Genomic DNA, 23,727 nt, shown 5'->3' on the forward strand with positions numbered 1-23,727 from the left:
TCTGTCACAGCCTGCTTTCCAAACTCATTTTTAATTTGCATCATGTGAAAGAGGCTAAATAAATGTTTCATCCCCATTAAACAGGTGTGCAGACTGAAACCTGGGAGGAGCTAAGTGACTTTTGGAAGTAGGGGCTGGGTGGGTCAGACTCCAAGACAGTGCTTTCTTTCAGTATCGAAATCCCAACAGCCTTTGTGCAGCAGCCCCAGCTGTCTCTATGTGCCTTTCCTCCAAGGGCGTTTAAGCAGGAGAGAGCCTGCCGCCCTCCCTGGGCCTCAGGAGGACGGGGCAGCAAGCCCAGCCCAGCATCACCAGAGCAGAAGCTTCTCCAGACTCCAGGCTTTTCCTGGGCTTGTGCTCTTGTAGCTTGAGAACCGTCATAGTGAGCGCCAGGCTCCTGGCTTTCTGGGGGGAAAGTATGATGGTTTAGGTTGAACACCTTTGATTGTCCTCTTTTCAACATTTCTTTTAGTTCACTTGATTTTTTCTCTTTTGTCTCCCCACCCCCCCAGTATGCAAATCCAGCATTTGAAACGACAATGGGCTATCAGTCAGGTGAATTAATAGGGAAGGAGATAGCAGAAGTGCCTATAAACGAAAAAAAGGCTGATTTGCTCGATACTATAAATTCATGCAAGGTGAGTAAGAGAGTGGCACCCTGGTCCCTTCCACAAACAGAGAGGGGTGGAAGGAGGTTGAGCACTCACTGAGTACTGCCAGAGCTGGGGGACCTCAGGCCTGGGGAACTGTAGGTGGTGTTATCCCTATTGTGCCCACTTTGCAGATGAGGAAACTGAGGCTAGGAAAGTATATATAACCTGACCAGCCAGGAAGAGTAACTTTGACACATAAAGTCATTGTTTTCATTTTAGTAATAAGTAAGTTGATCTTTTTAATAATTAATCTTCTCAGTGATGGATATTTCCAGTGGTCAGGGTAAAGGATGGCCAGTGAATCCACACGTTCTCAGAACACAGCTGAGCCCATCAGTTCTCTGGGCCTTGTTCACTTGGTCAGCATTTTTTGAATGTCAGGCACTGTGCGGAATTCCCGTATAGAAAGACGAGCAAAGAAAAACTGCTCAGAGAATACATTCCAGGACACAGAACAGACAGATAAACTGTGACAGGAGAAGTCGCAGTTCCGTGGTACTGAGGACAGGCAGAGAGGTGGGTTCCAGCTGGAGGTTGTTTCTCTCTCTGAACCATGGCTTCTGTCAGCGCCTCACTGGTATTAGCTTTTAAAACACGCCAGGAAGGAAAAGGCCGCTGCTTTCCATAGTCATTCTCAGGCTTTTCTGCTGGGCTCTTTTTAACTTTTAGGAGTTGGGACAGTGAATATGATTTTTTAAAACATTTGAGAAGTTTGTGAGCTGCTGTCCTGCCGGCCATTGGAGGCCCATGGAAGCCCTGTCCCTGGGGCACGTGGCCCCATGCCTGTCTGGTCACCCACGAGGGCAGGCTACAGCAGGGGCAGAAGGGCTGTGCAGAGCTCATAGCCCGACTTGGCTTGGGCCTGCCAAGGACCCTGTGAGTGAGTGGGTGTCCTGTGCACTCAGGGGTGGCTTTGTAGTGAGAACAGGGAAGGGACTGGCCAGCTGCAGGGCCGGGTGGTGCACCGTCGGGGAATAGCAATGTGGGCGCTGCACGCATCCTGATTTCCTTCAGCTCTTCCTTCTGTCAAGGACGAAGATTTTCTTACCCGAGAGAGTGGCAGATTCTCTGGAAAGAGAAACAGAGGCGGTAATAAACGAAGAGAACGTAGGAACTCAGGCCCACTGGTGTTTCTTTGCTGGGCTGAGGGGGCCGTCCTCCAAAGGCAGCCACAGAAGAGCAGCCATGTAGACCCATGGTGGCCTCCCCAGTCCCGGCGGCCAGGTCCAGGGCAGCCACGGGGTCAGCCTGCGGTTCTGTCGCAAGGCTCTATGGGGTGTCACACAGACACGAGGTCTCTTGCACCCCTCTATCTGGCAGCAGCAGGGTCAGTGAGGCACTCCTCTCCCTCTCAGGGGAGCAAGTGGAGATGGGGTGGGATGGGGGAATCCAGCGGATTAGCTGCAGGCCCAGGGATCCCCCCAGACCCCTGTGGGCAGCGTCTCACCTCCTGAGTCATGCCATGGGGCACTAGGTATGAAGGGCCTCAAACGCCAACAGCAGGACACGTGTTCTCTAACATCTGTGTTTGCTGTGAGCAGAGAATATGACATACTATCCTATTATCAACCTCTATACTTAACTGCTTTATTTCAGAACGGAGCCAGGGCATTGGTTCTGCATGATCTCGAGTTCCTGGGGCGAGTGTGAGAGCTGCCACATGTCCGTTGTTGGTCGTTCCTAGTTGGCTGGCCCTGCAGCAGGACAGACCACTTAGCTGGGCAGTTGTTTTTTTCATTTTTTTTTGAGGAGAAAGATACATGGCCTTTCTAATGGAGTCTTCCCAGGAAGAAGAAGGGCTTGTTGAGAAGGGGCCAGCCTGGACAAACAGTGGGCTGTTGTCCGTGGAGAGGGTTCAGACCTGTGCTGTGGACTGGGCTGGAGCCTTCACAGGTCAGATGATGGGTGGGGACTTTGGAGTGTCAGGTTCTAGGTGTCCAACCAGCCAGATATTCTTGGGGGCACAGGAGAAATTCCAGTGATGTTCAAATGGAAAATATTGCAAACAGGGAGCCCTTCAGCTTTTTATAATTTTTTTTTCTTTTGGCTGCGTTGTGCAGATTGTACCCTGAGCAGTGGAAGTGCAGAGTCCTAACCACTGGGCAACCAGGGAGTCCCAGCTTTTCACCCCTTGTGCCCTCTGCAGCCCCCGGGACTCTCCCACTCACCACTCCAGCTCCCCTCTCCCATCCTTTCCTCCCAGATTTACAGGGTGCTTTGTCCCCTGCTGGTCCCTCAAAAGCTCTTGTGTCATTGCGCATCCTTCCTCCTCTGCATACATGGCTCCCATTCCCCAGTTTTCACCCGAAGGTCTTTTCCAAGGTTTGTCTCAACACCTGCTGTCATCTTGGAACCAACCTGTAGAGCGATGATTCTCTCTGATCCCCCACTGACAGAAAACCCAGTCTCTCTCGGTCCTCATCTGTCTCTGCTTGTTGACTGTCTTCACACTTGCTTGGACTTTGAATCCTGGAGTGGTTTTGGATTCTCCCTCTCCCTTCATCCCCTCTTTATCAAATCCATCAGCAGGGCTGGATCCACGGCCTGGGCCTGAGCACATTCAGGGCCTCCTCCCCACACTCCGAGACAGCGGTGGCTGAATGCAGTGAGGCCTCCCGACCCAGGACCCTCACTCCCAGTCAGTTCCATGGCACTGCTGGAGACGGTCTCGCCAGGTCGTCGCGCCGATGACGTCACCCCCTCGTGGAGCGCGCAGGTCCCTTAGCCTGGCCGCCAGGATTCCGTGGTCTGACCTTGGTCTAGCTTTTCTGTTCAGTAAACTAAGGCCCCAAGTGGTCCTTGACCGTTTACCACGTGCCAGCTCTGTGCTCACCCTCGGGTAGGACAGCTGGATGGCGATGATGGAATTGTTCAGGCCGCGGACCCCACCACGCAGGGCCTGTCCCAGTAGTCAGAGACATTCCGCTCGCTGCCGAGCCCTGGAGTAGAGGGAGGTGCAGGCCTCGTGTCATTCTGAGAGGAGCGCAGACAGACAGACACGTGCGAAACCAAATAGGCCACTTACTGGCCATCTGTATGTCAGCACTTGGTGAAGAGTTTGTGAGTGTTACCAGATTTTCTCTTCATGATAGCTTTCTAGGTAGGACTTTGTTATTTTCAGGATCTGAAACTTTGACTTCTGTTGTATTTTTGCTAAGAAATAGGATCTGTGTTGAGTAAATACTTTTTGTTTCCATTTGACTGGAAAACTTACAGGCAACTCTGCTATCTAAGCAGAGTCACTGGCTGAATGTCCTCCTCAGCTGGGTCTTGTTCTCCTAATTGCTCTAGTGGCCACTGGGAGTGAACAGGAGCCCGAGGTGGAGGGTGTTCTTAGGTTCATGTTTGGAACACAGTGTATAATGATGCTCACATTCCATTTATAGGAATGGCAAGGAATTTACTCTGTCAGGAAGAAAAATGGAGATAACGTACAACAAAATGTGAAGATAATACCTGTCATTGGACAGGGAGGGTAAGTAGAAAAAACAAGTACTTCAGTCAGTATACCATGTTTGGCTTATTGCAGCATATGCTTTAAATACTTAAGTAAGCTAAGAACTGCACATGGAAACTTTTAAGAAGGACTGGTAACCAGGTCAGTTACCACCAAAGTGACCTTCCAGGGTGGCTTCCCCATGGTCACAGCCTGACCCTCCTGCTGGCAGCCCAGAGCCGCCAGACTCCAACAGTCCTGCTTAAGCTGTGTGAGCACATACATAAAAGATGAAAGCATTTAAATCCGATGCCACCTCACTGAGCTTTGTGCCAAGAACACTCACTGGGACTCTATATTTAAAAGTTTTCTGTCTGGCTTAGCAGGTAAAGAATCTGCCTGCAGTGTAGGAGGCTCAGATTCGATCCCTAGGTTGGGAAGATCCCCTGGAGGAGGAAATGGCAACCCACTCCAGTATTCTTGCCTGGAAAATCCCATGCACAGAGGAGCCTGGCAAACTACACAGTTCATGGGGTCTCAAAAGAGTCAGACATGACTGAGCACACACACACATCTGGTTTTGGTAGCCTCTGTATCATTTCTGCACAGAACTATCAGATAAAGTATTTTCAATACTGTCATTTATAGAAACTCATATGAAACAGGTGTGACCACAGATTGGAAAAGGCAGTATATATCAGGAGCCTAAAAGTGTCATAGTTTGTCTCGGAATCTATGTTAAATAATACAAACAGTGGAAAATTGAGTGTGAATTGCAGAACACTCAACAATAAAATACACCACAATTAGAAATGATGATCATAGAGAATTAAATCACAGGGGAAAATGTTTATGATAAATACAAAAGTCAAAATGTAAAATCATACCTAGTGTATGTTCTTGGTCACGAAAACGAGGAGGAGGTGTGGAGACAATGTTGTAACCACGCTGCTATCTGGGAGCCCTTCCCTCCCTGGCAGGTGCTCAGGGCCTGCTGGGCGTCCCTTCACCTCCTCCTCACCACGGCCCTGCGATGGCGGCACTGTGACTGTCTCTGGTTGACAGATGAGGAAGCTGAGGCTGAGAGAGGTAGGCTCAGCCCAGGGCCTGGTTGCAGCGCTCGGCGGAGCCATGCTACAGACCCCCACACTGCCCGTGAGGCTCACGTGTTGGTCAGCAGGCCTGGTTCCAGCTGGCGACTGCCTCAGGGAAATGGCTCTGTGTGGGCTGTCTGTTCTGAGTCTGCCTTTTTATGTCCTTCCCTCATTGGGTGGGGGCTAACTGTGTAGGGATTGGATTATTAAGGGGAAAAGCTGAAAAATGGAAAGAACAGTAAATAAGTGAGGAGAGTCAGCAACTCGCAAGAGAACCTCAGCTGCCTAGTTCTAGACGTGCACATTCGGCCCCAGAGGGGCCTGTGACTGTTTCCATGAGTGCTGTGAGCAGACGCTGCTGAAACTCGAAGACGAGCATCAGAGTAAAGGCTTGTAAACATGAAAACATGTGACAGAACTAAAGGCTTTTGGTTGGCTAACGTGGAGTACATTTTTGAAACCTGGGTATTTTTTTATTGTATGTTGTGATGACTTGGAAGGATTTTGTTATTTTCACTGAAGAGTCAACCTCTCTTCTCCAGAGACACCAGGGAATGCATGTGAACTCTTGTTTGTTTATTGGCAGCCTTGAACACAAGCAATAGAATTGCTCCCTCCAAGCCTTGTGTGTGTTGTGAAAGAGAGATGCTTTTAGAAAAACTAGCTAGCTCTCCACCAGAATTGAGGGCCAGGAGGAATATAATGCATTGTTTTCTACTTGCAGAAAAATTAGACACTATGTGTCCATTATCAGAGTGTGCAATGGCAACAATAAGGTATGTATGGGGGAGCCCTGGGGGCCCAGCAAGATTTCCCTTACTGCGTCACCAGGCACTCAGAACTAATGGCTTCTGATATTCATTTCTAGGCGGAGACGATAGCTGAATGTGTTCAGACGGACAGTTACGCAGGTACGGTGCCCTGTATTCATCCTTAGGGTTCATTGAGCTTTGGAAAAACTGAAAACAGGCCCTACCTCCGATGAGCTCACCTGGTGCGTAGGTGGGACTGTGTTTTCCTAGCGCTGTAGCAGCATCTCTTTCCCCGACTCCCGGGTCCTGAGCACAGGTGGGCATTCTGACAGGTGTCCCGGGCAGGTCTCACCTCCAGTGCGTGCACGTCCGTGAAGCTGTGTTGAGCGGAGTGTGGTCTGTCAGCCTGATGCTTGAAGAGGCAGTGGTGTTGGTGTCGGACCACATGTCTTCAGCAGGGACACCCATCAGACCTGCCTCACCTCAGGGCTGTCTCCGGAGGACTTAAGTGCGGGAGATACCTTACAGACCAGGTTCCCTTTCTACAGACAAGGAGATGAAAAGCCCCATGGTTTGCTCCCAGACATCTAGCTAGGAAGCAGTCAGCTGGCACTCAAGCCCAGATGGCCAGTTCTAGGAGTCTGAGGCACGTGCTGGGACAGTTCCCCGGGGCGCCCCGGGAGTGATCAGGCTTCAACCTGAAAAGAAGAGGGCCATGTGGACAGGGGCACACAGCATGTGGTCGAGAATGACCGTTACTGGGGAGGAGGGCAGGGGAGCGAGGCAGGTTCCAGACAGGGAGAGGTGGACTGGAGGGAGGAGACGGGTGCAGAGGAAAAGTGATCTAGACGTAAGAGGGAGAGTGCAGAGTGTGTTCTAGAAAGAGCGGGGCGACGTTCCGACCGGTACAAGAGGCCAGTATGGGAAGGAGATGGGATCGTGGAGGTTCCTTCTGTGTTGGGGGGAAATTAGGATCTCCATCTGGAGGCAGCAGCCTCAGTCGTCTTCACATCCCCGATGCCTGCCGTAGAGCCTGACCTGCCCCAGGCGCTCAGCCAATGTTTGCTGAGTGGCAGAAAGGGAGAAGAAGGGAACTGCAGGAGGTCACAGCGCAGCTTCTAGCCTGCTGTTTGGACATGGATCTCCTCTGAGCTCAGAGCAAGGAGACACCACAGTCTGAGTGGTTGAGAGTAGGTGTGGCTGGACGGGGTAATGAGCATTTGGGTGGGCACCGTGTCCCTGGTTGGAGGTGGAGGAGCGGAGTCAAGGCTCTTTCTGAGATAGGAGAGCTGTGCCCATGCAGCTCACATGTGGTCAAGACTGGGAGAGATCAACAGCTGGCTGCAGCCAGCACACTTCTCCTGTCCTTGACTGCCAGGGAGTTCCTCTTTACCTCCAAGGTGCTGAGAGTGTTGAGCAGGCGAGCCATGGACTCGGAGTGGTTTGTTAGTGGTGCTCTGGTTTGTGTGTGTGCGTATGTGTGGAGAAGCAGACACGTGTCTGTTGAGCATCTGCAGCGTGCTGGCAGTGCTGGTCACCCAGGAAGGGGCGGGGAACGTCACTTCTGCCCTCACCTCGTTCACAATTAGTGAGCTGCTGAGTAAAGCCGGTGGTTCCTGGAGGGCTGGGGTCGGGGTGGGGCTGAGGCATTAGGGGTAGGCTCCCCAGAGGGGAGGATACCTGAACCACATCTGACCTGCATCTCCAAGAGGACGGAGTATTAACCAGGCGGAGAAGGCAGAGAGGGAGGAGAAGGCAGCCGGGGAGGGGCGCCCTCCTAAGTGGGGGTGAGCAGTTTGTGCCACGGCAGAGAGGTCTGGGAGGTGGCCTAGCACATCCTAGGTAACTCATGGTAGCTGGAGAGACGAGGTTCAGACACAAGGGACCCTGGGTCCACACTGGGGAATTTACATCTGACCCTAAAAACAGTGAAGCACCATTAAAATGTTCTAATCAGAAGAGTGAGCACTGTCTGGAGAGAATGGGTCGGAGAGGGCAAGGTTGGGCCTGGTAGGACCGGTGAGGCAGGCTGTCCCTGTAACCCAGAGGACAATGACAGGTGTCCGAGCCTGGACAGGGAAGGAGCGGGGAGAGATGTTTAGGAGGTAGAATCTAGATAGTTATCACACCTGCGCACTTGAGGGAGCGCGGCAGGGAGGCGTCACGGACGACTGGCCTCCAGCTGAGTGGACAGGTAGATGCTGCCCAGCGACTGGGATGAGGAGCGGCCTGGAGAAGACGGCCAGCTCTTCTGAAGCTCTGAGGGCCATCCCCATGGAAGTGACGAGTGACCGGGGAGGATGGAAGTCTGGGGCTCAGGAGGAAGGCCCGGAATACAATAGCAGCACGGGACTGAGTAAAGGCCGTAGGGAAGAATGAGGAGACTGTGCTGTCTGAGAAGAGAAGGGGGTGCAGAGGATGAGCCTATGGGAACAGCAGGGTGCTGAGGAACAGGAGACTTGGTGACGGAGACCAGGAAGGAACAGCAAGAGGCGCAGAGAAAGCCAGGGTGGACGTGTGCAGACCAGAGTTTCCAGAAAGCGAGCTCAGTCTAGCACCGACTGGTGTCTAGTACACAAGTCAGACAAGTCAGGTTACGACTGACTCGAGTCCTTCAGAGGTAGCAACAGGGAGGTCATCGGCGATCTTGGCAAGGTCATTACCAGTGCCCACATAGAGGAGAACGTACCAGCAAGCAAGTGGAGAAGGTTCTGGATGGTGGAGAGGAGTACCAAGGGCCAGATCCTGTATGCGAGGAAGAGTCCAGGGAGGAAGCCAGGAGAAGGCAGAGACGAGCTCATCTCACGGGGCTCCCAATGTCCTCATCTGTGAAATGAGGACAGGCTGGAGAGGCCTGGCACCACGGGTGACACCCAGGAGGGTGCAGGAAGGAAGGTTACCTTGGCCTTGTCATTGATTGGCATGGGGTTGCGGGGAGAGAGGAGTCGGACCCCTCCTGTTTGGGCTGGAGGGTCAGTGGTGCCATCCACAGGAAGTGGGCGCAGAGAAGTAGACCCCAGACCAGCGCTCCCTGTCCTGCCTCCAGAAGAGAGGCACAGTCTCCCCCGGGACATTTTAGGGCTTGTATTGTAGAGAAAACACAGAAAAGATTTTTTCACTTTGGGACAAGGGTGGATGGGGATCAAAATTTTCCCAGCACTTGTTCAACTATGTAGAAGTAGGTGAAATTCTCCTGAGTTCATTTCTGACAGTTTTTGTGGCCTGAGACTCTAATTACACTGTAATCTAGAAACTGAAAAGCCCTCGTTTATGGTGAGTGGAAAATTTTTTGAGAAAGTTGGTCTCCCTTAAACCCAGTTGTTCAGAGAGTTCATCTTGGTGTACTGGGTTGATTTTTGCAGCATCCTAAATGGCATTCTAAATCTTAAATTTTGTCTTTTAAAGCTTTCATATTGGTAATTTTACTAATATGTTGTTAAAATCTCTTCATGGAGGTAATTTATCATTTATTTCCACAGATAATCAGTCAGGCAAACATAAAGACAGGAGAAAAAGCTCCCTCGATGTCAAAACTGTTGCCTCTAGAACAAATGAAGGTAGGTGACAAAGACGAGGAGAAAAACGTGCTCCTCTGAGTGGTGGGCACGTGGAAACATGAGGCTCCCTTCCTCATCTTGTCTGGGTCACTGCCCCCACCCTCAAGCTCAGCAGGCAGGGGGCCCCTATAGAAGTCTACGTGTGTTTCTCCCTCGCCCCTGACTCCTTTGCCAGTAGGTTCCTCTGACCCTTATGATGGAGTCAGGGAATAAAGAATAGATGCCCCCCTCTGCTGCAGGGGCAGGGGGCAGAGGTGGTACAGGGAAGTGTGTGGGTGCAGGCCTCAGCTTGACCTTGGTTCAGGTCCCAGCTTCATCTACTTTCTGTGCAGCCTTGGGGGTGGACTTGAGTGCTTCCATTTCCACGTCATCAGATGGGGATAATTCTGCGGTCCACAGGGGACAACATAAGGATTAACTGAGTGTGTGTGGTGCCTGGCAGGGGTCATGGCAGCTGCTGGCACCATCTTCACCATGGTCCTCCCTGTCACGGCCCTTGAGCAGAGCAGAGGTCACTCGGATGCCCCATACCATCTTCGCTGCCACACTGTGACTCCTCTTCATCCTTTGCATTACTTTGTCCCTTTCTCTGTTTTGAAGAGTTAAACATTTTTATTTTAATGTTTTTGGGTTTTAACCTTTGTTCTTTTTGACTGACTTGAAATTGACATATAATTCATATTAAGTGTTGAGTTCAGTAAGTTTTGACAGTACTGTACCGTTGACCTGTATAGACTGTTACCACCCACGCCAAAATAGATACAGAAAATACACACCTGCAGGCCTGCACTCGGGCACAGGTCCCACCACACAGAGGCATCCACTCATTTCTTGCACATGAGTTAATCTGGCCTCTTCTTGTGCCTCACAGAAATGGAGTTGTACAGCATGCACATAGCATGGCTCCTTTCACTCGTCTTCGCATCTGGAGGTTCATCCACGTTGCTGGGGGTGGTTAGCAGTTGGTTCTTTCCTATTGCTTGATAGTACTTCATTGTTTGTATGTGCCATGATTTGTTATCCATTCTCTCAGGAATGGTCCTTTTGTGTTCACCTTTCCATTTGAGGACTGTTAAGGGTAAGGCTGCTGTGCATGCTTCTATGTAGGTCTTTCTTTGTGGACATGTGGATCCATCGCCTAGGACTGGCACCTTGGGGCCTCTGGGCACCTGTGCACAGTTCTCCCGGCAGGGGCTGTGCCTCATGCCATCCCTCATCTTCAAGCGTTCCAATTGCTCCTCATTCTCTCACACTGGGTTACACTAGGCTCTAAACTATAGTTACTCTACCAGATGTGATTTTAATTTTAATTTTCCATATGACACCCCTTTCATATGCCTACTGGCCATTTGGATATCCTCTTCTGTGAAGTGACATTCATAAATTTTGCCCACTTTTTTCATTGGGTTATCTCTTGCTTGTTGGTTGTAGGAATTCTTTTCATATTCTAGATGTGGATATAAGTATTCCAGACACACTGTTCTTAGTTTGTGGATTGCATTTTCACTCTTAATAGCCTTTTAATGAACAGAGGTTCTTAATGAATCTTAAAGTTCATTTAATCAGTGTTTTCTATTACACCTAGTGCTTTTTTGTGTCCTGTTTAAGAACTCTTTCTCTATCCCAAGGTCATGAAGACTTCTCCCACATTGTCTTCTATAAGCCTTATTGTTTTATCTTTCACTTTGGCTCTATGATTCATTCCAAATCAATTTTTATATTGAGTGAGGGTAGGGATCAAGGATGAATTTTCTCCCTACAGGGAAACCCAAACCGGGCCATCACCATATGGAAAAATCTTTTGCTATAGTATCATTCTTGTAAACCAGTTGACTATAAATATATGGTCTGTTCTGGACTCATGTATTCTGTTTCATTGTTCTGTTAGTTCTTGCTTGCACCAATACCATGATCAGTTACTACAGTTATATGGTGAGTCTTGATAGCTAGTAAAGTTCTTCAAGATTATCCTGATTATTCTAGGTTCTTTGCATTTCCATATAGCATTTAGAATCAGCTACTTAGTACACACACACACACACACACAACCTCCTGGGATTTTATTTGGGAGTGTCTTAAATCTATAGATCAAGTTGGAGAAACTTGAAATCTTGCTAATACTGAGTCTTTCAAAACATGAATATGCTCTTTGTCTTTATTTAGGTTGTCTTTTTTCTCAGCAGTGTTTCGCATTTTCAGTGTAGAAGTCCTACACTTAGATATCCATTCGATTTATTCCTGAATACTGATTTTTTTGATGCTGTCATAATGCTTTTTTAGTTTCCAGTTGTTTGTTGCTAATATGTAGAAATATAATTGACTTTTGTGTATTGACCTTCCACCCAGTAACCTTGATAAACTTAGTGATTGTAAGTGTAGCATTTGAAGAGTCTTTCAGATTTTCTGCAAACATAGTCACAACAATCTTTATTCTTTTTCACCTTATTGTATTCACTGTATTGTTTGGTTTTTATAAGTATATGTCACCTTCACTATATTTTTTAATGAGAATAAGTCCTGTTATGACATAGTGATAGAATAGTGGTTTCTATTTTTGGTTTAATGACCTTGTTGGGTAAAATGGAAAGACAGCGTCCATGTGCCGGTCACCAACATTAGATTTAGGGAGTTTTTGTTGGTCTCTGCAGTTTGAAGCATGTGAGAGCCCCTGAGTAGGTTAGTCCTGGTGGTTTCTCCTCAGGCCCTTGTTTGGTAAAATAAGGCCGACATCTCAGAGGGGTAGAGCAGTGTGTGGTCCTCTCTGGCCCTTGGTAAACAGCATGTGGCTGGACAGTGGGGCTTTCAGGGAGAGACAGAACACCACATGAGTGTCTTTTCCTGCCCGTTCACTGCCCGGGCTTCTCCCCACCCCAGAGGAACTGGGTCTTGACAGGAGCAACAAAAAATTAACAAACATTAGAGCAATAATACCTGCCACCTACCTCAGCTAATCTAGACGGATTAGGTAACTGTCTCAAGCAGAAAGTGAAAAGCACCAAAGGATGCCTTGAAAAACTGAACCAGAAATACAGATTTCAGTTAATTGAGTTGTATGTATTGTTCCCGCCATCTATGAAACAAAGGGCCTGTGTGGCATTGTCTTTCAGAACGTTTCTCTCCTGGGTAGCGCAAGCTGAATTATAAAACGTTATTGTTACAGACACAGAGAGGCTAATGTGTGGCCTCGACTTGCTAGATTGCTTCCTCTGTTCTCTCGATGGCCTGTGACCTCAGAGGTTCAGTCTAGGGGGTCACATGCCTCCCAGTGCCTTGAACCGAAGGAGGCAGAGTTGGTCTGCCAGAATCCTGGGCTTGGTAGGATGGGGAGGGAGCTGAGCCACCTGGTAGCTCTGGTCCTGCCCCTTCACTCGGGCCTGGAGGAGGAGGGTGGGAGGCAGTGAGTGAGGCCACGCTCACCCTGATCCCTGCACCACCTGTCTCTCCACAGTTTCCAGCCAGAGACGACACTCTTCCATGGCCCGGATCCATTCCATGACGATCGAGGCGCCCATCACCAAGGTGACGCAGTGACCCGCAGCCGTGATGAGGCTCTCCTAGGTGTATGGAGCTGCTGCCTCCGCGGACGGAGGAGGGCGGCAGGAGCACTTTGGCTTTCTTAAGCTAACAATGAGCCCTGCTGCCAGCCTGACTCTTTGGGTTGCTCTCACATTGCCTTTAAGGTGATGAGAGTCAGGACTTTTCTTTCCGTATTATTATAGGTCATCAATATCATCAATGCTGCCCAGGAAAGCAGTCCCATGCCTGTGACAGAAGCTTTAGACCGTGTGTTGGAAATTCTAAGAACCACTGAATTATATTCACCACAGTTCGGTGCTAAGGACGATGATCCTCATGCCAACGACCTCGTCGGGGGCCTGGTGTCTGTGAGTGTACCGACAGGCTGTGGCTCCATCCCGCTGCTCTCGCTTGTTTTCTCAGAGGTTACTTGTTGACATGCTGTCCTACACAGTGCTCTTTGTGTGTGGGGTCAGCCAAGGCCTAGATCATCCATTGCCCAGGCTCAGCTGCCCTCCTGCTGAGCCGTCACCCACCTGCTGCCTATCCAGGGGGTGGTGGGTACGGGGGACCTCAGCTTGGAACAGAAGGAGGAGAGTGTTCAGGACAGCCAGTTTGTCCGCTGCGTTGGGTCTCCATTTTTACTTAAGGGCTCTACAAGTAGTTGATTTAAATAAAACTTAAAGATTTTGAAGACTGGGGCAGAAAAAAATACGAAGTGTTTCATACCGTATTACAGAACAGGACGACTGGCTCCCTCCAGAGCATCCTGTACAGACTAGGTGACGTCTTGGGAGGAGGCTGGGGGATCATTTTGTTAGCTGGAGGCTTTGGACCAGGAGCTCTAGGTGCCGCCTCCAGCTGTGTAGTATAGAGGCCTCCAGCTCTGTGGAAAACAGACCATTCCATTACCATCTGTCACCTTCTGTCTTGGTGACAAAGTTCAGAAATAAAAATTCACCTCCCTGCCTAATTGGTGCTTGCTAAAGCCACTAGATTTCATACCAGTAAGGCAGTCATCAGACGGGTGATCACAGGGGAGCTTCGGTGTGTGCGTGTGGATGGAGACAGCCGCCCGCAGCTGTCCTCTGTGACTGGCTGTCCTGGGTTTTCAAGGAGTAAGGAATACTTGTGATTTCCCTGTTTTTTATTTCCTTGATTTTTATCAGGATGGTTTGCGAAGATTATCCGGAAATGAGTATGTTCTTACAACAAAAAGTAAGTTTTTCCTTTTTAATTTATTGGATTGCTATTAGTATTTTAGCTAATACTATTGGGGTTTCCCTGGTGCCTCAGACAATAAATAATCTGGTTGCAATGCAGGAGACTTGGGTTCGATCCCTGGGTTGGGAAGATCCCCTGGAGAAGGGAAAGGTTACCCACTCCAGTGTTCTTGCCTAGAGAATCCATGGACAGAGGAGCCTGGCAGGTTATAGTCCATGGGGTTGCAGAGTCAGACACGACTGAGCAACTAATACTTTCATTAGTATTATCGCCACACTTAAGTGATGAAGATAAAGTTTCAGATAAAAATTTTGAGATTTTTTTTTTATCAGAAGTTTTTGGTTTATCATAAACCCTAAGAAACAAAGCATCCGCCCCCAAAGCTCTGCTGCTCCCCCTGAGGGACAGCAAACACCGTCAAGCCTGTTGATCCCGTTCTGTTCACCCTGCAGACCTTCAGCAGGCTCCCAGCAGCAGCATCGTCCCCATCTCCCTTCACGACGTTCCATCACAGATAACTCGGGCCATGGAAAAGGAGGAGTACTGGGACTTCAATATTTTTGAACTGGAGGCTGCCACTCATAAAAGGTGAGCCCACGGAAGCTCAGCAGACAGGGAGTTTGATTCCAAGGGCCAGTGTGGAGAAAGCCTCTCCGGGAGTGTAGGCTCTGCTCAGAGCCGGTCCCCGGTCAGGGAGGAGGCCCCAGGGAAAGAGCAGCAGATGCCTTGAGTCTCCAGGGCCTCAGCGTCAGCAAGGGATCAGGGAGAAGCCAAGGGGAATTCGCCTGGCCATGACTGCCACAGAGAGAGAAAGTGACTTACTTGGAGTCTCCAAGTAGCAGAGGTTTTCTTTTTGTAAGATACGGTTATTAATTTCTCCTGTAGGTATTAAGTAGTGTTATGTTGACACTGCAGCAAAGAGTCTCACTTCAGAGTTCAGAACCATTGGCAGTCCAGTGGTTAAGACTCTACACTTCCAATGCAGGGATCTCAGGTTTGATCTCTGGTCAGGGAACTAAGATCCCACATGCCATTCAGCACAACCAAAAAAATAATACATGGATGTACATGCTGATAAGAGCTGCCCCCAGATCTTGGTTGCTGTGTTGGTGACAGGCATGGGGACACCCCACACTCCAGCATCCTGACCTGAGTGTGGTCCCCTAGAGCAGGGAAGGGTTGGGTTTCCCCTCCCATTTTACACCTCACTGGAGAACACTCAGCCAGAGGAGTGTGGTTGGCTTGGCACACGGGAAGGGCATTCAGACCTGATGCCAGCCAGCGCTGCCCTTCAGGAGGGTGAGGCATCAACCCCAGCAGACAGGCAGAGAGGGGCCGTTACAGGAGACTCGTCAGGTCTCATCCCATGTGGGTGGTGGTCCCCATGATAGCCCCTGCCCTTTGCTCACACTCAGAGCAAGTCAAGTTTCTAAGACATTCTGCATCTGTGTGCCCCACAGGGCCAGTGACAGCAGCAAACAAAGCTGTGGGCACTGGTTTACATCCTAATGTGAGCTGGGACAGGGCAAGTCTGCCCAAGTCCTGGGAGCCCAACCAGTTTGGCCACTGCCTCAACAGAGCCAAAAGTAAAGGCCAGAGGCTGGATGACGGTGACTCTCAAGGACAGGCCTCATTTGGCACCAGCTGGTCACCTGTCTGGGGAAACCCCCACCTCCAGAGTGTTGAGACCATCACATGATGTGTGCCAGCGTCTGGCTCGTGTGCTGCTGTGGAGAACTGGTATCTTCTTCCAGCAAGACGTCTGGCCAGTGACACACGTCCAGCAAGGCCACAGGGGAGGACGCGGTTAGCCTGGCAGCACATTGACCTGGAGACCCTCTTGGTGCCGGGAGGACTCTGCAGCAGTTAGGGCAGTAGGAGCACCAGGCAGGTGCCCCCAGAATTGCAGCTGGGCTCTGCCCAGGGCTGGTGCTGGCCACCAGGAGAGAGGGCGACAGGGTGCCCCCTGCAGGCCACCCTCACAGGCTCCACTTTCTGTCCCACTTACTCCCGGAAGTCTGGCTCAGGTTTGCCTGTTGGATCTGAACAGATCAGACACTCTACCTGTTTCTCTACTTTGATTTAATGCTGTGTATGTTTTTCTCTATAGGCCTTTGATTTACCTTGGTCTCAAAGTGTTCGCTCGCTTCGGAGTCTGTGAATTCTTAAAATGCCCCGAGGCAACGCTGAGATCCTGGTTACAGGTGATCGAAGCCAATTATCACGCTTCCAACCCCTACCACAACTCCACACACTCTGCTGATGTGCTGCATGCCACTGCCTACTTTCTCTGCAAAGAGAGGATCAAGGTGAGCTGTGTTGGTGCCCTGTGCTTCACAGCAGGGGTGAGGGTGCAGGGTATAGGGTGCAGTCTGGCCCTGGAAGGGTGCGGCCTCCTGAGGAGCAGGACCACACCCTGGCTCTGGGGAGTGGATAACTAATTCCAAATGTGGCCCTGGGCATTCCACCTTCGAATAGGAGCCACTTTAGCTCCAGCTTTGAGGGCTCAGGAGCAAAGGGAATGTGAGTGTATCACAGTAAGAGTGTCAGAGAAGAAAGTGCCATCCAAGGCACTCTGCTCACTGCCCACTTCCAAACCAAGCTTCCTAAGAAAGCTTTTCACATTGTAAATTGTTTCATTAGGGAAATGTTCGAAGCAGCAACTAGACCTGCACTGCTTTGCCAGAGTATTTGTGTTATTAGTATTTCCGTCAGCATCCGCCATAAACTGGCACAGAAGACCAGGGAGCGCTGGTGCGCGGCCGTTTCACTGTCAGAAGCACCTGAAAGCGGAAGAATCAGTGAGAATCGGGGCCTCGTGAGGAGTGAGACAGGTCAGCCTCCCGGCACGAGTGCAGGGCAGGCAAGTCCAGCCTCCCTCTAGCTGTGTTCTTTGGTGGTTTTTTGTTGTTGTTTTACTAAAGGTCATGACTAAGACCGTAGGTAGAACAAGAGTCCAGGGAGAGGTCTGTTCTCATAAAGTATGAACACAGAGGGCAGAAGAGAGACATCTGTGTTGGTGTGGTTCAGCATAAAGGGAACCTAATTTTTGCTGTAATTTAATGCTTTTGAGACTCCTTGATAGATAACATACAAATACACATTCAGAAAGCTATTAATAACTTAATTTTTAACATAATTTATTGATGTAATTCACATCATAAAATGCACCCATTTAAAGTTAAAACTCCCTGGGGACTTCCCTGGTGGTCCAGTGGTTGAACTCCATGCTTCCAATGCAGTTGCTGCAGGTCCAATCCCTGGTTGGGAAACTAAGATCCCACATGCCATGCAGCATGGCCAATAAAACCTTTTTTTTAAGTTAAAACTATTGAATTTCAATTTAAATAAATTTACAAGCCTGGTTAATTAGATATACACCTTTTCTTCAGGTGTTCGTAGGATATTTCCAAAAATGATCTTGATACTAAGACACAGTTTTGATATACTTCAAAAAACTTTAAAAATGTCAGCCACTACAAATGAGAAAATATTTCGAACAAATTGGGGTTAAACAAAGAAAGAAAACCAAAAATAACAGAAAACAACAAAATGAGAAACCTATGTATCAAAACCTATAGAATGAGAAGAGCAATGTGATCATCTGGGATTGTTCTTTGAAACAACCAAGAGAATTCACTGCAAGTCAGACTAATCAAAAATACAGAAAACAGGAATATACACATTAGAAATGGAGACTACTAGAAGAAAGTACCATGCACTTCTGTACTTAAAGTTTTAAATGAAAACTTTTGGCCATGCTGCATGGCATGTGGGATCTTACTTTCCCAATTGATAATTTTAAATCAAAGTAATGTTCCAAGTAGAAAGTCAATACCTCAGACTAAGGACCTTTTTATGTGATGGGTCTAAAGGCAGACTGGCTGAGGAGGTGACTCCTGTCTGGTGAGGACACCCTGTGTCTTGGTAAATCCCTAACTTGTGTGAGACTGAGAATCAGATAATGTTTCCTCTGAAACATGCAAAGATGAAAACTATTTCTGAGTAGAGTTAGGAAAACTGGATTTTCTCAACACTATGCTTTTCTCAGAAGTTTGAAATATTCTTACCTTAAAGTCAGAAGGGCAGAAACTACACAGAAGGCTACCTTGCTTTCAGTGCCATGCCCCAATTTTTAAAAGAACTCTTGTTTTCAGCAAACTTTAGACCCACTTGATGAGGTTGCTGCCCTCATCGCAGCCACTATCCACGATGTGGACCACCCCGGGAGGACCAACTCCTTCCTCTGCAATGCCGGGAGCGAGCTGGCCATTCTCTACAACGACATGGCTGTGCTGGAGCACCACCATGCAGCCTTGGCCTTCCAGCTGACCACCGGCGATGACAAATGCAACATCTTTAAAAACATGGAGCGGTAAGAACAGTGAGCTGGAAAGTATGTTTCCTTTTGCTCTCTAAAAAACAATTTGTTGAGATATAATTAGGTACTATACAGTTCACCCGTTTAAAGCGTGTGGGGTTTTTGGTATATTCCAAGTTGTGCAGTCTTCCGTATAGTCAACATTTCCATCACCCCCAAAGGAACCTCGAACTCACGAGCAGTCACTCTCCTGTCCCCCGGTAGGCAGTCGCAGATCTACCTTCCGCCTCCGTAGCTTTGTGAGTTCTGGGCATTTCAGACGATTGGAAGCACCCCAGGAAGTGGTCTTCTGGGTCTGGCTTCTTTCACAAGCATGATGTTTTCAAGGTTCAGTCCCGTTGTGTCCTGAACATTTCAAGACAACAGTGTAAGGCTAACACCTTGACAGATTCAGAAGCTGTCATCTTACATCTCTGCCAGGCAGATTCCCAACATACTCTGCCCAGCAAACTTCTCATGTCTGATTGGTGACGCTGTGAGATTAGTGTCTTCTCTTCTTGATGGTGCCCTCACTGTCTAGGGTGGGGCTGTTAGAAATGATCTGTCATGAGGAATACTTACTAATTGGGATTTTAAGGAAAGTTATTAAACCTAAGGGATAAAAAAAAAAACACCTTTTTTTCTGTGTTTTAGAATTTCATATGTGGACTTAAAGTTGGTTTTTCCATAGTTGCTTACATATACATCAGTTATCGCTGGAAAAATGCACAAGACCCTGACAGCTATGCCTGTCTCCAGGGAAAAGAACAGCATAGCTGCATAGAGAGTTCAGTTTATACTCTTTGTACCTTTTATGTTTTTAATTAAATGGTTTCCATCCTCAAAAAATAAATTTTTAAAATAAATATAAAGGGCTAGAGGAAGAGGCATCAGGTACGCACCATTGATTCTCTCAGCTTTCAGATGGTTCACCCTCTGTTTCTGGGCTCTAAGATTGTTGGGTCTCAAGGTTCCTCTGTGTGGGATACGTTCTTAATAACCCCAGCGGGCTATGTTCTAGCTTTTCTTTAATCTTAAGAACTATATGCCTTTTGCTTATGAGAACACTATGAACACTGTATCTATAGTCTTACGCATGTGCTGTGCTTAGTCACTCTGTCATGTCCTACTTTTTGCAGTCCCATGGACTGTAGCCCGCCAGGCTTCTCTGTCCATGGGGATTCTCCAGGCAAGAATACTGGAGTGAGTTGTGATGTGCTTCCCCAGGGGATCTTGGGATAGAACCCAGGTCTCCCGCATTGCAGGCAGATTCTTTACCGTCTGAGTCACCAGGGAATCCCAAGAATATTGGAGTGGGTAGCCTATCCCTTTTCCAGGGGATCTTCCCAACCCAGGAATAGAACTGGGGTCTCCTGTATTGCAGGCAGATTCTTTACCAGCTGAGCTACCAGGGAACCCCATAGTTTTGCCCAAAGATTCTCATTTTAACTTCTGTTCAGGTTCTCCTTACTAATAGCAGTCTAGGCAGCAACCTTTAACCTTCACATTCTTTAAAGCATGGCCTGCCACTGCTGCCCCAGTTCATTAGAATTTCAGCCGCAGTGGACACAGGTCCTAGATCACAGCTGGTTTCCAGGAGCACCTGTCTTGTCTGGATCAGTAATCAGCAGCAGCCTCTCCTTTTTTGTCTGAAACAGGAACGACTACCAGACGCTGCGCCAGGGTATCATCGACATGGTCTTAGCCACAGAAATGACAAAGCACTTTGAGCACGTCAACAAATTTGTCAACATCATCAACAAGCCCTTGGTAGCATTAGAAGAAGAGGAGGTAAGTGAGCTGACTGCAAATGGAGTCTGTGTTTAGGGCTCTTCCTCCTGTGTGTTGTGGGGAAACCTGGGCTTAAGAGATCACGAGTATTATCATCCCTGCACTGGGCTCACTGCATATAAATAATTTTTTAACCAATGGAAATTAAAGCACAAAGACCTGGCAAGACATACAAGAAAAAGCATGACAATTCTGAAGGGGCTTGACGATAGAGAGGTGGGCCATTCCCGCGCCCTGCCCCGTCCTCCGCCTCTGAGCACTTTGGGGCCAGTTGGAGACCACGAGGTCTCTCGCCAGCCACTGCCCGTTGTGCAGCCGACCTGTCCTCTGCTGGTTTGTGTCACAGGAGGATGGGGGTTGGGGAGGCTCCTGGACTTGGACCACAGGGTGCTGGTGGTGTTGGATTTGAGGCATGGAGTTCAGAACTTTCTGGCGAGAGAAGAACATTAACTGCTTCCCCAGACAGGAGCCCACAGCTGAGAAAGCACGCATTCTGAGTTCTCGGCTCTTTTTCACCACTTCCTTGTCTCGAGTGGGCACAGTAGCCCTCGAGGCGCAGCGCTGAGGACACGGCACAAGGTGTGCTCTGGATAAACAGCACCCGCTACGCTAGGTCAGTGTGAGTGCAGCACACGCCTGAGGCCCACAGCTGCCTGACCACCAACTCCAGGCTCCTCCCTACTCCTGTCACCCCCTGCCAGTCTTTACCGAGCACAGAGACGACTCATCCTAAGAAGATAGCCCCTGAACTCCAGCTCTACTGCTGCAGCTCAGTTGTTTGGCCGGGGCTTCTGTCTGTCCCTGGCTTTCTAGCTTATCACCCTTCAGACTTGTCCCTGTCTCAACTGATCTGAAACCTGCTGAGAACTCTGCTGTCCTCACCCTTGCCCGTTCTCCAGTCTGTCAGAGACTTTACGCCCTTTCCAAGTCATTCTGCCATGCACAGATACCCCAGCTGACCCCACCCCACAGAAAGAAACCACGTACCTCGCAGACTTGGCTTCCTCCATTCATTCTGGGAAGTTGCCAGACTCAGCAGAGTCTTCATTCTCCTTGACAGTCACGTTCCTCCTCTCTGCTGTCACTACTTGGATTTTTACTGAGAGACTGGAAACCAGGATCCAGTGGGTCATAGCAGGTGGAAGAAAATAGTCACCCAGCGGGCAGTACAGAACAGTAGTCACACACCTGCACAGAGAGAAGGGTCAGCACAAAGCTGGTGGGCAGTGGGAGATGAGAATCACTGAGGTCACAGTGTCTGTCACTTTTGAGGAGACCAGGCAGCCTGGGCTCAGGGTCCCCCCCACCCATCTAGTCCCCACCGAGAGGGGATGACTGTGACTGCTTACAGAAACCACGTGGCTGACTCCTTTGGAAGCTGCTTGGTGGCTCAGAATCAGAGGAGATGCTTGCTCATGTCTTTGACCCAGTACTCACTCTTCCAACCTGAATTTGTTTCAGGGGCCCCTCACCCCATGGGCTGAGGCTCCATATCCAGAAGGGCTCCCTGTGAGTCAGACACAGGCACTACTGTGGAGAGACAAGAGTCCAGACTAGAGGCAGGGCTCACGCATTTATCCTGGGCCAGCTCAGTACCTCTGGCTGAGTCTCTTCACCTCTCAGAGTCCTGGCATCCTCATCTGTAAAATATAATGGTAAATTATACTGATTTTCACGCCTACCACAAGATACCTTTGTGAGTGCAGATCACAAGACTGTGACTAAGTCCTCTGTCCACCATAAAATGTGAGGGCGGAGTTTAGGAACATCAATGTATCTGACACGCTGTGCACACCGGTGGCGGACTCCCAGGATCACGCCTCTCCCAGGGCTGGGTGGGGAGCAGCAGAGCCCCTGGCGGACCATAGGACCGCCAGTGGCAAGGGCAGAGAAAGGTTTCACTTTCCAGTTCAGTGTTTTTTAATGAATGTAAATAATAAAAGATAGAGCCAGTCTTTTGAGTACTTAGTGAGTGATAGAACAGAAAGAAAAGGCAACTGAGAGAAACAGAGAAAGAGTCAAGATGGGGAAAGGCAGATATGCCAGCCTCCAGTGCTACGCTGTACTTCCGGGTTCTGCTGGAATCTCACTGGACCTTGGTTTTCCCCACTGCAGAGTGAGGGCCAACCTCAGAACATCCCCGGCACTACTTTGAGAGACCCTAACCGTAGATCCCAGACAGAGCCCCACCGTGGTTACGGTGGGGCCACAATAAAACAGGGCTTGGTACCTGGGGTCCCGTTTTGATTGCTTTGAATTCCACTCATGCTTTAGGAAACTGATAAAGATCAAGAAGCCATAAATACCATGCTCAGGGCTCCAGAGAACCGGACTCTGATAAAAAGGATGCTGATCAAGTGTGCTGACGTGTCCAACCCCTGCCGGCCCCTGGAGCAGTGCATCGAGTGGGCTGCACGTATCTCAGAAGAGTATTTCTCTCAGGTAAGATGCAGCTTCTGAAGTTCCCTCAAGTAAAAGAGAGAAACACCATGAGGACCATAGGAAGTAATGGACTTAAAACTAGAAGTGGAGTTCTAAATGAAATTCTATCCTTGAACATTGCTTATATTACAGGCTTACTGGGCAGTGAATTCTGTTAGTTTTCCCTTATTTGAAATGTTTTATTTTGCCTTTGCTTTCATTCTTTCAGGATATTTTCAACAGATATTTGGCGTTTTCTCCTAATAGCACTTTAAAGATATTATTACACTGTTGGCTGACCCTCCCAGTTTCTCTAGGTAGAAAAAAATTCTCGGGGAAAAAAATATATATATATATAAAATGGCTAAAATTTTTCCAAATTTAGTGAAAGATAAATCTGTATGCATATAAAAAACTCAACAAATCTAACCCATGCCCAGGTATGTCATACTGAAGCAGCTACTAGCCAAAGATACAGAAACAAAATTGAAATCACTCAGAGAAATGACATATTACTTACACTAACTTCATGTCAGAAACTATGGAGGCCAGAAGACATCAGAACAACATCTTTAAAAAGTTGTTAGGAGAAAACTGTCACCCTAAAATTCTGTAACCAGTGAAAATATCCTTCAAGAATGGAGGCAAAATACACAGTGTCACACTGTGGAGAACAGTGTGGAGGTTCCTTAAACTGTCACTAGGAGTAAAACTACCATGTGACCCAGCAGTTCCACTGCTGGGCATCTACCCTGAGAAAACCGTCACTCAAAAGCTGCATGTACCCCAGTATTCACTGCAGCACTGTTTATGATAGCCAGGACATGGAAGCAACCCAGATGTCCACTGACAGATGAGTGGATAAAAGAAGCTGTGGTGTGTGCTCAGTTGCTTCAGTAATATTCCATTATATGTAAAAGGAA

At 48.7% G+C, this 23,727-nt stretch overlaps 1 protein-coding gene and 1 long non-coding RNA gene across 19 annotated transcripts in view; one reads left to right on the forward strand and one right to left on the reverse strand.

The window, feature by feature from the left end:
- The window catches only part of PDE8A (phosphodiesterase 8A), a 144,063-nt gene that overhangs the window by 110,946 nt on the left and 9,390 nt on the right, over positions 1-23,727 (forward strand). For 4 of the 5 annotated variants that reach the window (XM_055555572.1, XM_055555569.1, XM_055555571.1 and 1 more), the window contains exons 8-20: positions 513-638; positions 4,040-4,128; positions 5,908-5,959; positions 6,052-6,094; positions 9,415-9,492; positions 12,941-13,011; positions 13,212-13,376; positions 14,178-14,226; positions 14,685-14,820; positions 16,343-16,541; positions 18,390-18,607; positions 20,251-20,383; positions 22,658-22,825. In XM_055555572.1, the coding sequence (XP_055411547.1) occupies positions 513-638; positions 4,040-4,128; positions 5,908-5,959; positions 6,052-6,094; positions 9,415-9,492; positions 12,941-13,011; positions 13,212-13,376; positions 14,178-14,226; positions 14,685-14,820; positions 16,343-16,541; positions 18,390-18,607; positions 20,251-20,383; positions 22,658-22,825 (1,527 nt within the window). Of the gene's footprint in view, positions 1-512; positions 639-4,039; positions 4,129-5,907; positions 5,960-6,051; positions 6,095-9,414; positions 9,493-12,940; positions 13,012-13,211; positions 13,377-14,177; positions 14,227-14,684; positions 14,821-16,342; positions 16,542-18,389; positions 18,608-20,250; positions 20,384-20,845; positions 22,337-22,657; positions 22,826-23,727 lie in introns of those variants that run through there. The other variant, XM_055555574.1, reaches the window with a different exon arrangement.
- The window catches only part of LOC129633699 (uncharacterized), a 45,088-nt gene continuing 40,181 nt past the window's right edge, over positions 18,821-23,727 (reverse strand). For 8 of the 14 annotated variants that reach the window (XR_008705233.1, XR_008705230.1, XR_008705228.1 and 5 more), the window contains 4 exons: positions 22,690-22,839; positions 21,733-22,023; positions 21,371-21,571; positions 18,821-18,958 (listed from right to left, as the gene is read on the reverse strand). This is a non-coding gene — a long non-coding RNA (uncharacterized LOC129633699). Of the gene's footprint in view, positions 18,959-21,370; positions 21,572-21,732; positions 22,024-22,689; positions 22,850-23,727 lie in introns of all 14 variants that reach the window. The other 6 variants (XR_008705231.1, XR_008705227.1, XR_008705225.1 and 3 more) reach the window with 1 other exon arrangement.

Source organism: Bubalus kerabau, chromosome 19, assembly GCF_029407905.1.
Source record: "Bubalus kerabau isolate K-KA32 ecotype Philippines breed swamp buffalo chromosome 19, PCC_UOA_SB_1v2, whole genome shotgun sequence".
NCBI classification, from domain to species: Eukaryota; Metazoa; Chordata; class Mammalia; order Artiodactyla; family Bovidae; genus Bubalus; species Bubalus kerabau.